The 12,177-nt window shown below is 38.2% G+C and overlaps 1 protein-coding gene across 1 annotated transcript in view; it reads left to right on the forward strand.

The window, feature by feature from the left end:
- Window positions 1–6,490, forward strand: part of LOC112955342 (palladin-like) — a 15,259-nt gene extending 8,769 nt beyond the window's left edge. The window contains exons 8-9 of the mRNA XM_026048618.1: window positions 4,286–4,405; window positions 5,891–6,490. Coding sequence (XP_025904403.1) covers window positions 4,286–4,405; window positions 5,891–6,237 — 467 coding nt within the window. The 3' untranslated portion in view covers window positions 6,238–6,490. The remainder of the gene's footprint in view (window positions 1–4,285; window positions 4,406–5,890) is intronic.
- Window positions 6,491–12,177: the final 5,687 nt, after the last annotated feature.

The following is a 12,177-nucleotide window of genomic DNA, read 5'->3' on the forward strand; positions in this document are numbered from 1 at the left end:
AAGCAAAAGGATTTTATTTCTCTCTTTTTTTTTGGGGGGTGGGGGGGGGGTGGGGATATTCTGTTTGCCTTAATGTGTTTTACACTCCTCTTTCTGTCTAGACAGAAATCAGCTAGCATCACAAATCTCTCCAGACTGCTTTGTGAATTAATAGCTAGTCAGATTACTTAAGGCCAACATCACAGTTTGTCAAATTACCTGCTCTGTACTTCTTTCTTTGACATTTTGACTTTATGCTGATTGAATCCTTCAAAGAACAGGCTGCCTGAGAATGAAAAATCCCATGGAGAGATTTGCCAGCTGTTGATACTTTGACCATTACTCAGCTGTCTGGAGGCAGCCACAAACTGTATTGAATTACATTAAAACAATTGTCTGATGGCATGTAAGAGGAAAAGTATATGAAGTAATTTTTCTTACATTGCCAGGGAATTGCTAAATATATTTTTTTTTCTAAGCACGATACTGTTTATGTTGATCAAAAGCATTTCAAGATAGTCATCGCTTCTCTTGGATTGTGCTTTCTTGGTTCCCTGTCTGGCTGCTCTGACCCAAGCTTCCATCTCCAGTAACTCCTTGGAAATTCCCACATATTTTTGCATAGCATTTGAAACTGAAAATACATGACAAATGTCATAGAAATGCTCCTTCTCTCCCTCCACACCAAAATATCAGCTTTCTGAAAGCTGATACTTCAAGCTGATAGCTTCAAAACACAGAAACTTCAGTAGATCAGCATGCGTGTTGGATCCTAGGCTAGTTCAGCTCTTGTGCAAACAGAAGAATTATGACTAAGAGTCTGGCTACTGCTTCACTACTGTGGAAGGAGGAAMAGCTTGAAGACTCTTGTGAATTCTGGATGACTCAGGATTCCAAACAAAGAGAAAAGCCTTAAAGAAATTATCTTTCCTCAAAGGTGGTCTGATCAACATCCCTGCCATTGCTTAGATTTTCAATTGTATTCTACTCTCCCAGGCAACTGTCCAAATTCTGGTCCTGTCAATGACCCCATTTTAAGTTTGATTGTCCTTGTCTGTTGATGCTTCTAAATTCAAAGCAAACCTCTGTTCTTTTTTTGGAGCATGTGACTTTGAAATGATTGCTACTTTGTGTCTTATTGTTAATATATAAACCACAACATCACGCAATGATTAAGGTTGGAGGGGACCTTTGGAGACCATTAGTCCACCCACTGTGTGCAAGCAGGATCACTAGCACACGTTGCACAGGAGTGCGTCCAGGCAGATGTTGAGTATCTCCAGAGAAGGAGACTTTGCAACTGGTCTGAGCAACCTGATCCACTGCTCTGACCCTCACAGTCAAGAAGTTGTTCCTCAAATACAGATGGAACTTGTGTGCTTCAGCTTGTGGCCGTTGCCTCTTGTCCTATAGCTGGTCACCACTGAAAAGAGCCTGGCCCTCTGCTCTTGACATCCTCCCTTAAGGTATTTATACAGATTGATAAGATCACCTCTCAGCCTTCTCTTAAACAAAGCTACTGGGATGCATTACTCATCACAGTTGTGTAGCTAGCTGTATACACTTCAACTTAGTTGGTTTAAAAATCTCTAGCATTTTAACTGCTTTAGTATAAGCTTTAGCAATGAACTTGATTCTAACATTGGCTTGTTTTTTTTTCTCAATACCAGACATTTAGGAGCTAAAGTCCATGCTACTATGACAGTATTCCTATTGAAAGGTACCCAAACTGGCTAGATTTCAGCCACTTTGAGCACCTAGGGTCAAAACAAAATAATCTACTCTGTGATGAATGAACTACACTTGGCTTACTCAGCTGGTTAGAAAATTGATTCCTAGAACCGCTTGACAACTGAAACTACTATCTGCATAGACTGAAACAGTTGCAATTTGTTTAAAGAAGATGTAAATCTTAAAATCCTATTAATGTCCTTGATGCATACCCTACCTCGATGGCTAATACCCTACCAGAGAATTAGGCATTTCATTAAAATAATAATAATAAACACTATGTGTTTCCCAGCACAGTATATGTGACACTGGAGAAAGCTAATGATGACATTTGGAGATTAAAACTGCAGATTTTACAAATATTTTACCTTTAGTCAGTGATATGTAGAAACATTTTGGAGATAAACACATACTCAGTGATGAAATCTAAAAATTACCRCAGTTTTCTGGAGTTTGCCTCAGAAAAGATTATTTCTTCCTAATGGATTCATGAGCTATAAAGAGAAAGAATTACCCTGTAAAATGTAATCTTTCCTGCTAAATAACTGAAAAATAGTCAAGTACTTGCATGCCTAAGCATTTTACATGTTTCAGTGAACAGAATGCTTTTGTATTCATTTAGTCAAGTGTTAAATATGTTTTAAGGCTTTGAGCTTTTCAGAGCTGCTTTCTGGAACACATTTTTGTGATGAAATTATCTGTCAGCTAATGATTGCTGGGAAGTAGAACAGACATTATTTACTTCAAATCATCAGATTTTTCTTAGCACAGCAACAGGAAGAAAAATAGTTATATAAGCAAGTATATAAAACTTGGAAAGAACAATATATAATAATTAGTTGTGCTGTTTGTAGAATAAGTTTGGGCTGCCTGCTATATTTGCTGGTACCTTTGCCCTCCCTCATGTTCTCAGCATGGCGGGAATGGTTTCCATTTGCAGTCCTGAAATACCCAGCTTTCAGAACTCTGCTGCTCTTTACTTGGCAACTGTTGGGCCCTGTGTATCAAATTGCATCCCCAGAGGGAGGATGCATATGTATTCAACAGCACAGCTTAAAGCTTGTGTGCTTATGACACACCAAGACTCTGAAAAAAATTGATCGCAGTAGTCCAAAAACTAGCGTGTTACCCATTACTTTCCTGATAAGACCTTTCATGAGTCATTAATCTTCATCTGGGTCAGATAAGATCCAGCGTGCTACAGTACTACCAGACATGCCTCTCGCAGCTACATGGAATCACTGTTCTGTGTTGCCAAAAAAAGCGTGTTGTGCTGTCTGAAAAACAACTCTGTGCCAAATCTTTATTCGTCATTCATTTTTAGCCTGTCTCCAGCACAGAAAGTTCTTGGTTGCATTGTCATTTAAAAGTAAAAAATTTGTTGATTTTTTTAACTAAATGAAATACTGATCCACCGTTTTTCGATTAAAATTGTCAAGGGAAAAGATAACTGCTGGAAAATGTTATGTTTTTTAAACTGTAAGAAATGAATCTATCCTTACTGTAGCTCTTCTATAGAGTAGTTTTCATGCATGTAATGAAATGAATGAATGAAATGAAATTCCTAATTAACTAGAGAAACCTTTGGCTTCCTTGACCTGGACTAACCCGTTTAGTTCAGAATTCAGATTATCAAGGTGTGCTGTGTATATACTGGGATTGTTTAGATTAGCTATATTGACAGGTTTTAGGAAAAAAAATGGGAGATAAAGTGACTTATTTGAAGAATCTGGAAAAAGTATGCATAGATAATTGCATGCCAGTTATACCGAATAAAACTTATTTGGGACAAAAAAAGTCTTATGAGAGACAACCTGAAATATGAAGAGCCTTGCTTTCATACAAGGCTTCTGCCTGGGACCCTGCTATAAGTGAGGCAGGAAGCATCTATCATGGGATGCCAAAGTAGCATGCCCGGATTCGGAACAGGCGCAGAGCCTTCAGCACTCTGAGGAATTTCTGGGGACCATGTCTTGTCCTAGGTTTTCCATTTAACCATTTTCACTGTTGTGAAAGGAGAGAGGTTATTTTCCCAGGCTGCCTCCGGGCTGTACCGTATGCATCCAAGGTCTTTAATTCTGGTCAGTTTATACGAAAGGGTGATGCAATGATGTGAGTCACAAACTGGGCTGCGAGTTCAACACAAATATGCCCTTACATGCTTTATTTCCCTCTGTGTAGTTCTTTTTGTTAGGTTTCCTTTAAACAGATATTCATAAGCTCATGTTATTTACACCGATTCCAGAAGAACTTGGAAGAATCAATGATAAGTGGACATTGATAAGTTGATTTGTATGTGTCTGTACTAGTCCTGCATAGGAATGAGCTGCTGTGTGTGTAAAAGGTTTGTGCAGACTTGGGAGGGCTCTTTTGAAAACTTGAGTCGTGTACATCTATAGGGTTCACATACAAGATGATTTTCATTAAAGCTATGTCCTATTTAAGTTCTTTTACAGTTTTCCTGACATTTCTTTGTCTCCAGAAAATCTTACGCTATTCTACTAACATGCACTGCGAAGACTTCATAGTACTTCACATACTTTATGATGCCATTTATTTTTGTGTTTATTTGCAGAAGAGATATGTACCCTTGTAATTGCAGAAACATTTCCTGAAGATTCGGGAGTTTTCACATGCACAGCAACAAATGACCATGGGACAGTGACAAGCAGTGCACAACTGAACGTCTGTTCAGGTATGTGCTAAAGGAGAGGAGGAGTTTGTTTCAAAGACCTTTAAATAATTGATTTACCTGATATCTGAGACAATATGCATCTGCTGCCTGTGCAGAAAAGCTTCTCTAAGACAGTGACTCCTCTGGTGGATTTCCTTTTCAGTCTTGAACTCTTCACATGTTTCCCTCAGTCAGAACTGATATGATCTAAGTATAAAAATTGTTATTGTTGGGTGGGAGAATGTAATTCTGTTTTCAAATAATGTGAAAAAAATCTATAATGGATCCCTCTAAATCTCTTTAAAAGTCCAGCTCCTAATTGAGAGAGGCCAAGTACCCTCACAGGCATTAACAGCTGAATTGATGTTGTTTCCTTTTAGAGCATTGCAGAGGTAGAGGATAGGTCTCTTCCAAAAAGAACAGGTGGAAAATATAAAATAGCAAATAAAAGGTATTCCTCAAGCAGCTAGCATATTGCCAGTAAGATTCATGATAAAACACTGCATCCATGAAAAGTGARAGAAAGCCTTACACAGTAATTTGGGCAAATAAGTAGAAAACTTTGAGGAATTCATAATACTATATTTACTTGTGTTTATTAAAATATATCTATCCTAGAGTTGTTATTCAAGAAATAAGAACGTCAAGACACCTTCATTGAGTCCTGTTGCAGTCAAGCAATTAGAGAGCCAAAAAACAGGCTTTCCAGTGCCGTGGTTGACGCATGCTATCATCCTAGGCAGTCTCACATCTCTGTCTCACTTGTGTCATTTGTAAAATGGGAGACAGCTACCCAACAATATTTATATCAATATATATAAATCAAATTGCGAGCTTCAGATGGTTCATATCACTGACAGCGAAATGAATGCATTTATTTGTTCCTTTCTTAGATATTCTTTATTCAAAATACATTTTGAAATGTGTCTGCCAGAAGCCTTGGCATATTTTTAGGCATAAGGAATCTGGGACTAGATGGCAGCAGAGGCAAAATGAAAACAGATGAAATTGTGCTACCAAAGGTAGCATATGCTTTTTATAAATAAGATACATGGAAGGTTTAGTTTTGTAATGTTTGCATGTATGTTATTGCTGCATGTGCTAACCCAGCTGCCATTGCAAGCATGCCATATCTACATCTTTCAGCATTTGTAAATGGTTTGTTCTTAAAAGATCGTGAGATTCTAGGAAGAGGGAGGTGGTGGTTCAGCTGTTGTTGCCCAATAGTGTTTAACTCTCTCAATTAGTAGCTGAGTTTCTAGATCACATTCAGAGGTGCATGTAGGGTTCTTTCTATTGCTTTTGAGGTGCAAGAAAAGTTAGAAAATGAATAACCAGTCAGGTGTCTAATTTGGCATAAATTATCAATGAGAACTCTAGAATAGTATCTGTTTGATACAGCTACGGCATAGAAACAAGGTGGTCTTACATTTAATGTACAGTGTGCCTGTGTCCTGTGCTTTGTATACAACATGTTGGRGAGACTTTCTTTCTGATTTGTTTTAGCCAACTCAGAAAGCTCTAGCCATGAATCGTTAACAAGAGAAACCAGCAGGGATGATTTCCACCATTTCCCGCCACTTCCTCCAGTTGAAATCAGCTCTCTTGAGCTTCCCCCTAAGAAACACACAGAGACCCAGCAGGCCAACAACACTGAACTGAGATCTGGTGTGACAGCCCTTCAATTGCAGCACGATGCTTCTGAGGAAAAAACAAATGGTATCCATCCCATTCATGGAGTAAATGGAATGATTAACAGCAAACCAAATGGTGATAAATCCACCTCCTCTCCAGCTGGCTTGCTTTCACCCACTAAGGAGCCACCACCTGTGCTTGCCAAACCAAAGCTGTGAGTATTCTTTAATTCTTTTCCTAAATTTGTTGGCTGTTGAACGCAAATTTTCACCTAGAGCAATTGAGTGCTAGACAAGTAATGTCCAATGTGTGTGTCTGCCCCTTGAATGATCTTCCTGTTGCTGCTCTTTATTGCTGCAGTTTATGTCCCAAGTTGCTGAATATGAAAGAGAACTGGTTTGGGGGTGTTCTAGTGTTGCATCAAATGCAACTGTGTTGAGTATTTCTACATTCTACAAATTCTACATACGTTTTAGGGGAAAAAAATAGAAAAGAAAATACAGAAAATAAGTAAATTTTAATGATTGTTATACTTCACTTTCTTTCTTGGTCACAATACCTGAATGTCATAGTGGAGTGAAATTCTTGCATACTTTCTATCCCTTTTTGATACTGATTAGCCCTCTTTATTTTGAATGGTTTTGGTTTGGTGTAGTCAGTGGATATGCCAATGGGTAGTATTTGTAACATTTCTTGCATTATGTTAGTATATAACATGCAGCTGATTATGCTGTCACTTGGTTTGCAATAGCTGTAAATCATTATACCTGAAAAAATGAAATTGAAAAATTCAAGGAAGGGAAAGAGAAACGAGTGAAGAAAAATCGCAGTAACGTTTTTACCTTGTGAAGTGATGACAGAATACTTGCACAGTAGTGATCTTAGGAGGATGGTCAGCTTGCAGCTTTACTTTAAAATTGTGCGGACTCCTGTTTTTATCCACCTCTCTTAAAGGCTTTTTACATTGTGGCATATAAAGTAGAATGAGTTTTATTTCACTTGCACCCTTAACAAGAAGACTATTTCGGAAGGGATTATTAATTGTAAAAGCATGTCTAGAAGGAAGTATGGTCTTCAAGTTTAACTAGATCATTTGTTTAATTCCTTGTTTTCACAAAATAACTTGCCAAAATACTGTTCTCTTTGCAACCACATAGCACATATTTCTGATCATATAAAAAAAACCACCCATGCTCTACCCAGCATGCCAGCAGGGCCTTTCCTTTCTGTTACTTTGTCATTCGAAGAAGTCTGATGAGTGCAGATGAAGAGGAGTGGAGGAAGTGGAAAGACAAGGTGAAGGAAGAACAGCATGTGGTGGTGATGGCAGAACAGCATGTGGTGGTGATGGCKTATGTGGGAGGGGGAGTGCTGAGAACAGGAACACACAGACCATTATTCACAGAGTACAAGGTGCAGGGAGGTTCTCTGCTCAGCCTGTTTGCAGCCAGGCCCACTGGTGAAGAAAAGAGATGGCAGCATCAGCAGAGTTTCGCCCCAGAGCTTTTCTTTCCCCACACGAGTTTGCCCTAGCAAAAGGCTGCTGTGGAGTAACTTTCCGATCGTCCAATCTTCACTGCTGTGTGTGCAATTTTTGTTGTTGTTTTCAAACACAGAGTTGTAATTATTATGTGTAATGATTCATTAAAGATACTATGTGGAACTTTACGAGGGGTTATAAACAAGAATTATTGAAACAGTGGTGACTAGCAAAAGAGAGCAATAACTGTTAACCAAGTTGCAGATCCTTCCAATTTGAGCTCTTGGTGTTCGAAGAATACAGTCTTTATCTTCAAGGACCAGACAAAGCAGCGGTGTTAAAAGGAAGATTAGTGGCTCGGGCATGAGTTCCCACACTGCCAGCATGACTCGTGAGTCTTTCAACAAACTTTCAACATAGACTATTCGGGTACAAAGGAATATGAATTTTTCTTTCCAATTAGTCACTMATTCTTCTGTGGGCTAGGCAACTTTCCGCATTTGAAGAGAGGAGGCATTAGAACAGCTAGGAAGATAGATTCTGAGATTCAGGAGAGAGCTTGTTCTCAGTGCARAGCTATGACTGCATGTTCCAATTAAGGTGACAAACTCAGAACTTGATTATTTTTTGCTAAAATAGTGCTGCCAGGTGAGGTACTTTCAGCTGTACAGGTATATACAAAATATATGGTAAAGTTTAGCTGAAAGAACTTAAATACTGTATCAAAAAATTACATTGTGTTATTCTACTTACTATGAATGTTCTCTTGGGATGAGCAATATCCATTTTAGTGCAAATCATGCACTATTGGAAATCATGGCTCTGCTGAAAGGAAAAAAAAAAAGGAAGGAAGAAAAATAAGGGAAAGTAGCTACAGCATTGAACTTTTACCTTTGCTTTGTCTTTGCCTATGTTGGATTTGGACTAGGTGTGTCCCAGCTTTAGTCAGATCACCTACTCCTTCATTTAAACCCAAGGCTTTGATGTAGCTGTATTATTTCATTGCTAATAGGTTATATCCCAAACCTAGAAATTCTTTTGCCATGAGATATCAGCTGCTTGGAGGGACCAGATTACCTGTAGTCTGTTCTGCCTCCAACATTCTATGGGATTAAATTCATCCTTCTTGTCACAAATTTGAAGTTTTAATTTAGTTAAAATCATTCAATTAGTTGAACAAAACCTTGTAGATAGTGAGCAAATAGATGTTGTAGTCTAAGATGAAAAGTTTAAGAAGAAATTTTTGCAGAATCTAGATGTCCCAATATCATATGAAGGTTTCTGGGTCTTATATGATCTGGATGAAATGCTGTGCTCTACTTCAGGATACCAAGAAGCAAAGCTGTATTTTCTTTGTTGCACAATTTTCCTCAGTGTTGCTGCGTGGCATGGAATAAAACTCAGTCTAATTCAGAACCCTCTGCAATTTCTTCTCTCAGCTTCTCCCTGAGTAGCTGCAGCCCACAGCTCTGCTTCTGTATGTAGCAATGTCTTATTCAAGACTCGTGCAGAGTTTATTCATGATTATTATTCACTATTATTAATTGCTACTGTCTAGCAGAATTTGCACTGTACAAAACACCAATACCCTGAGCATGAAAACTGCAGCCACGACTTTGCAGTAAACCATCCAGCAATTAGGACAAGAAAGCAGCTGATACCAGCATTCTGTAACCTGCAACAACAACAACAACAAAAAAAAGGTTTTTGTAAAGGTAGAAGCAAAATGAAATAAAGTGACCTGTTTTCATTTCTGTTGTTCTGCGTGAGTATTATGGTCAGTCTGACTGCTCAGCAGCAGCTCCCTACAAGAGTATGCTTCAGTTTGCCACAGAAAGAGCTGTATCTGATCTGCTGTTGAGAAAAGTTAGTTTTCTTGGAGATGAGAAGCTGTCATACATTTGTATGGCCCTCTCTTTTTCTTTGTTGTCAGGCAAGTAATACCAAATAGGCATTTAATTTCAGAACGAGGGCTAGGTAAGATTTGTAGTATAGAAAAGAGGAGGAGACAAAGGTGACAAACCAAGATGAAATGCCTTGCCCAGTGCAAGGGCTGCCTTGCCGCTTCCTAGTGTACAGTGGTTCAGGGGGATGCTTTTAGGAAAATCCTTTCAAATGCTGATTTCCAAATTGGTGGACTTGCAATCTCTACTGCAATTGCTTATGAGCCGTACGCTGTGTCATTTTCAACAATTGATACAGTCAATGTGCAAGAGACTGATTTTGCTTGCAGTCAGGATGTACACTGGCTTTGGCCAATAAAAACATGTAGGTCTGTGCTAATGTCAGAAATGGAAATCTTGCCTTCACCTCAGCCAAGTGTTTTGGTCCCAAGCCTAGTGCCAGCATAAGGGAAAGGGTGTGAACAGGAGTGGGGAAAAGGAATGTGTGACTGCAGACACTTAAATCAGCTTTCAGTGGTTGTGAAACTGCCTCCTGAGTCAAAGCTAAGAAAATAATTACATGAAAACCAGTTTGGTAGCAAGGTAGTTATCTCAGCTAGCAAAGTGGTTCCCTTTTGAGCAGGAATATGCTAGCAATGATGTAACAGGAATCATGTTTATTGTAATTTGATTTTTTTTCTAGAATTATTTAAAAGTTTAAAGTAAGCTACTTAGAAAGTTTGAAGGGTTTGAATAATATAATCAATAAGTTTTGTTTGGGACAAAGAGTGACCCTGATATTAAATTGTATAAAGAAACTTTGGGTTGAAAGTTGTGCTTACTTATTGTGGCCTATGCTTCACCATAAAGATTTTTAGATTGATGAGCATTGTGTAATATAACCAAAACAAAAAACAACAACAAAGTTTCGTATCTTTTTGTGGTTTCTTATCCCAGCGCTTTAAGATAGAAAAGATAGAAAATGAGACAGGCAATAGGATGTTAAAGCTGTAGAATCAACTGTCTACCCAAAAAGTCTCAAGGAAACTCGGTGGGAGATTAAGGATCAAAAATATAATTCACAATTTCCTAATTATATCAGGTGGTTTAATGTTATATACTAAATCGTAAGTCTTCCTATGAGTCTTAGAGATGTTGCATCTTGTATCCTTAAAACTAAAAGCGTGCTTCCTAGTGGATGACTGTCTTCTTGAGAATTGCCAAAAAAATTCGGGCATAAATTTTCTTATGAGAGAGGTGACACAATTCTGATGAGAAAAATTGATTACCTGTAGTTGATATGATAAAAAGTTAGAAACAGCTCAATCGCAACATATTCACTGAACTGGTATAATTATAATTTATCTATTCATGCTCTGTCAGCTGTAATTGAACTGTATCAACTTGGAGATGTAAAATCTATCCAGCTGCGCTTCAAAATGGAGATTCTGTTCTGTAATTTGCAAGCAGGCAGGTCTGGTGCTGTGTTTTAAGAAGCTTTTTATTCACGCTTTCCTAAGTTCTGTAAGACAGTTGTCACAGAGATTATTCAAAAAATTATCTTTCAATCATCAGAACAAGCACAAATAACTTCAGTATTGATATGATTATATGCAAATCTGCCTCCTGTTAAGGACCATCTATTCAGGCAGCCAAATGTTATGTTAGCATCTAAGCAGTGACTTCAATGAAAACCTAAGAACAGSTATAATTAAAAATGTTATTAACAATTATTAAACAGGTTTTGTGATTGTTCTGCTTTCAGTGACCATAATCATCTATTTCAGACGAAAAAATGGTATGATTCAAAAACAGTAGCAGCTTTGCTAAAAAATTTCTTTTTTACCAATGCCTTTGTTAAATAGTGGCAAAGGCTATAGTGAACCTTAAGCCTTTTAAAACCTGTAGCAGCCTGTCTCTGTAACAATGGATAGCTACAACAAGGTTAAAGGTAGATAAGAAATGATATTTTAGTTATTTTTTTCTTCTTTTGGCAGTGATAGTGCCTGTTTTTTGACCTTAAGTAGGTGGAGAGGAATAGCTGTACATCCTGCTTACATAAAAGCTAATCAGTATTTTAACAGGAAAAGTCAAACATCCTTAAATTAGTTATAAAATATTTTATGTATTTTGTGCATATCCTTTAAAASTGCAGCAATGTGCGTGCTTTCAGCAAAATTTGCACAGTGACTGGCTTCTGTGTTTTTCAGTTCTTTAAGAACTGGCAGTAATCTAGGTAATGGGGTGGGCAGGGAAACRGAGGGAAATGGGCACAGATTCAGTCGCTAGTTTAAGCATGTGCATTTCAATGTGTGGTGCAAGATATGATGTAAGCTTGCAGAAATTTCAAAGCCTCCAAAAGGCTTCCAAAAATCTGCCACCTTCTCTTGTCTGCCTAGCTGTTACTTCATATCCTTGGTGCCTCCCTTGGCACCCTCCCTTGGGTGCATGTGGCTGTTCTTGAATGGAGCTAGCTGGAAATCCATTTTACTTATTTGTTTTGGTGTGGTTTGCACAGTTATTTTCCATCTAAAGTGCCTGCTGAAATGAGAGGCCAACCTGTCTTTTGAGAAGCAAATATAAATTAGGAACTCGCCCTGAGTGCTTGTAATGTTCTGCATTTGGAAAGAAAGTGCATGCTGAAAGTGCATGGTGAAGCTTCTCACGGAGAAGCAAAAATAAAAGCAGGCAGGGTTACAGAATAAGCCTATACCAAAGGTCAGGGTGTGCACATGTACGTGGGTCTGTGCTGTGTGTTTGTTTCTTCCCTGTAACAAGGGGGAGTGCATAACACT

This window comes from Nothoprocta perdicaria, unplaced genomic scaffold (assembly GCF_003342845.1).
Source record: "Nothoprocta perdicaria isolate Ctin4 unplaced genomic scaffold, notPer1 scaffold_56, whole genome shotgun sequence".
NCBI lineage: Eukaryota > Metazoa > Chordata > Aves > Tinamiformes > Tinamidae > Nothoprocta > Nothoprocta perdicaria.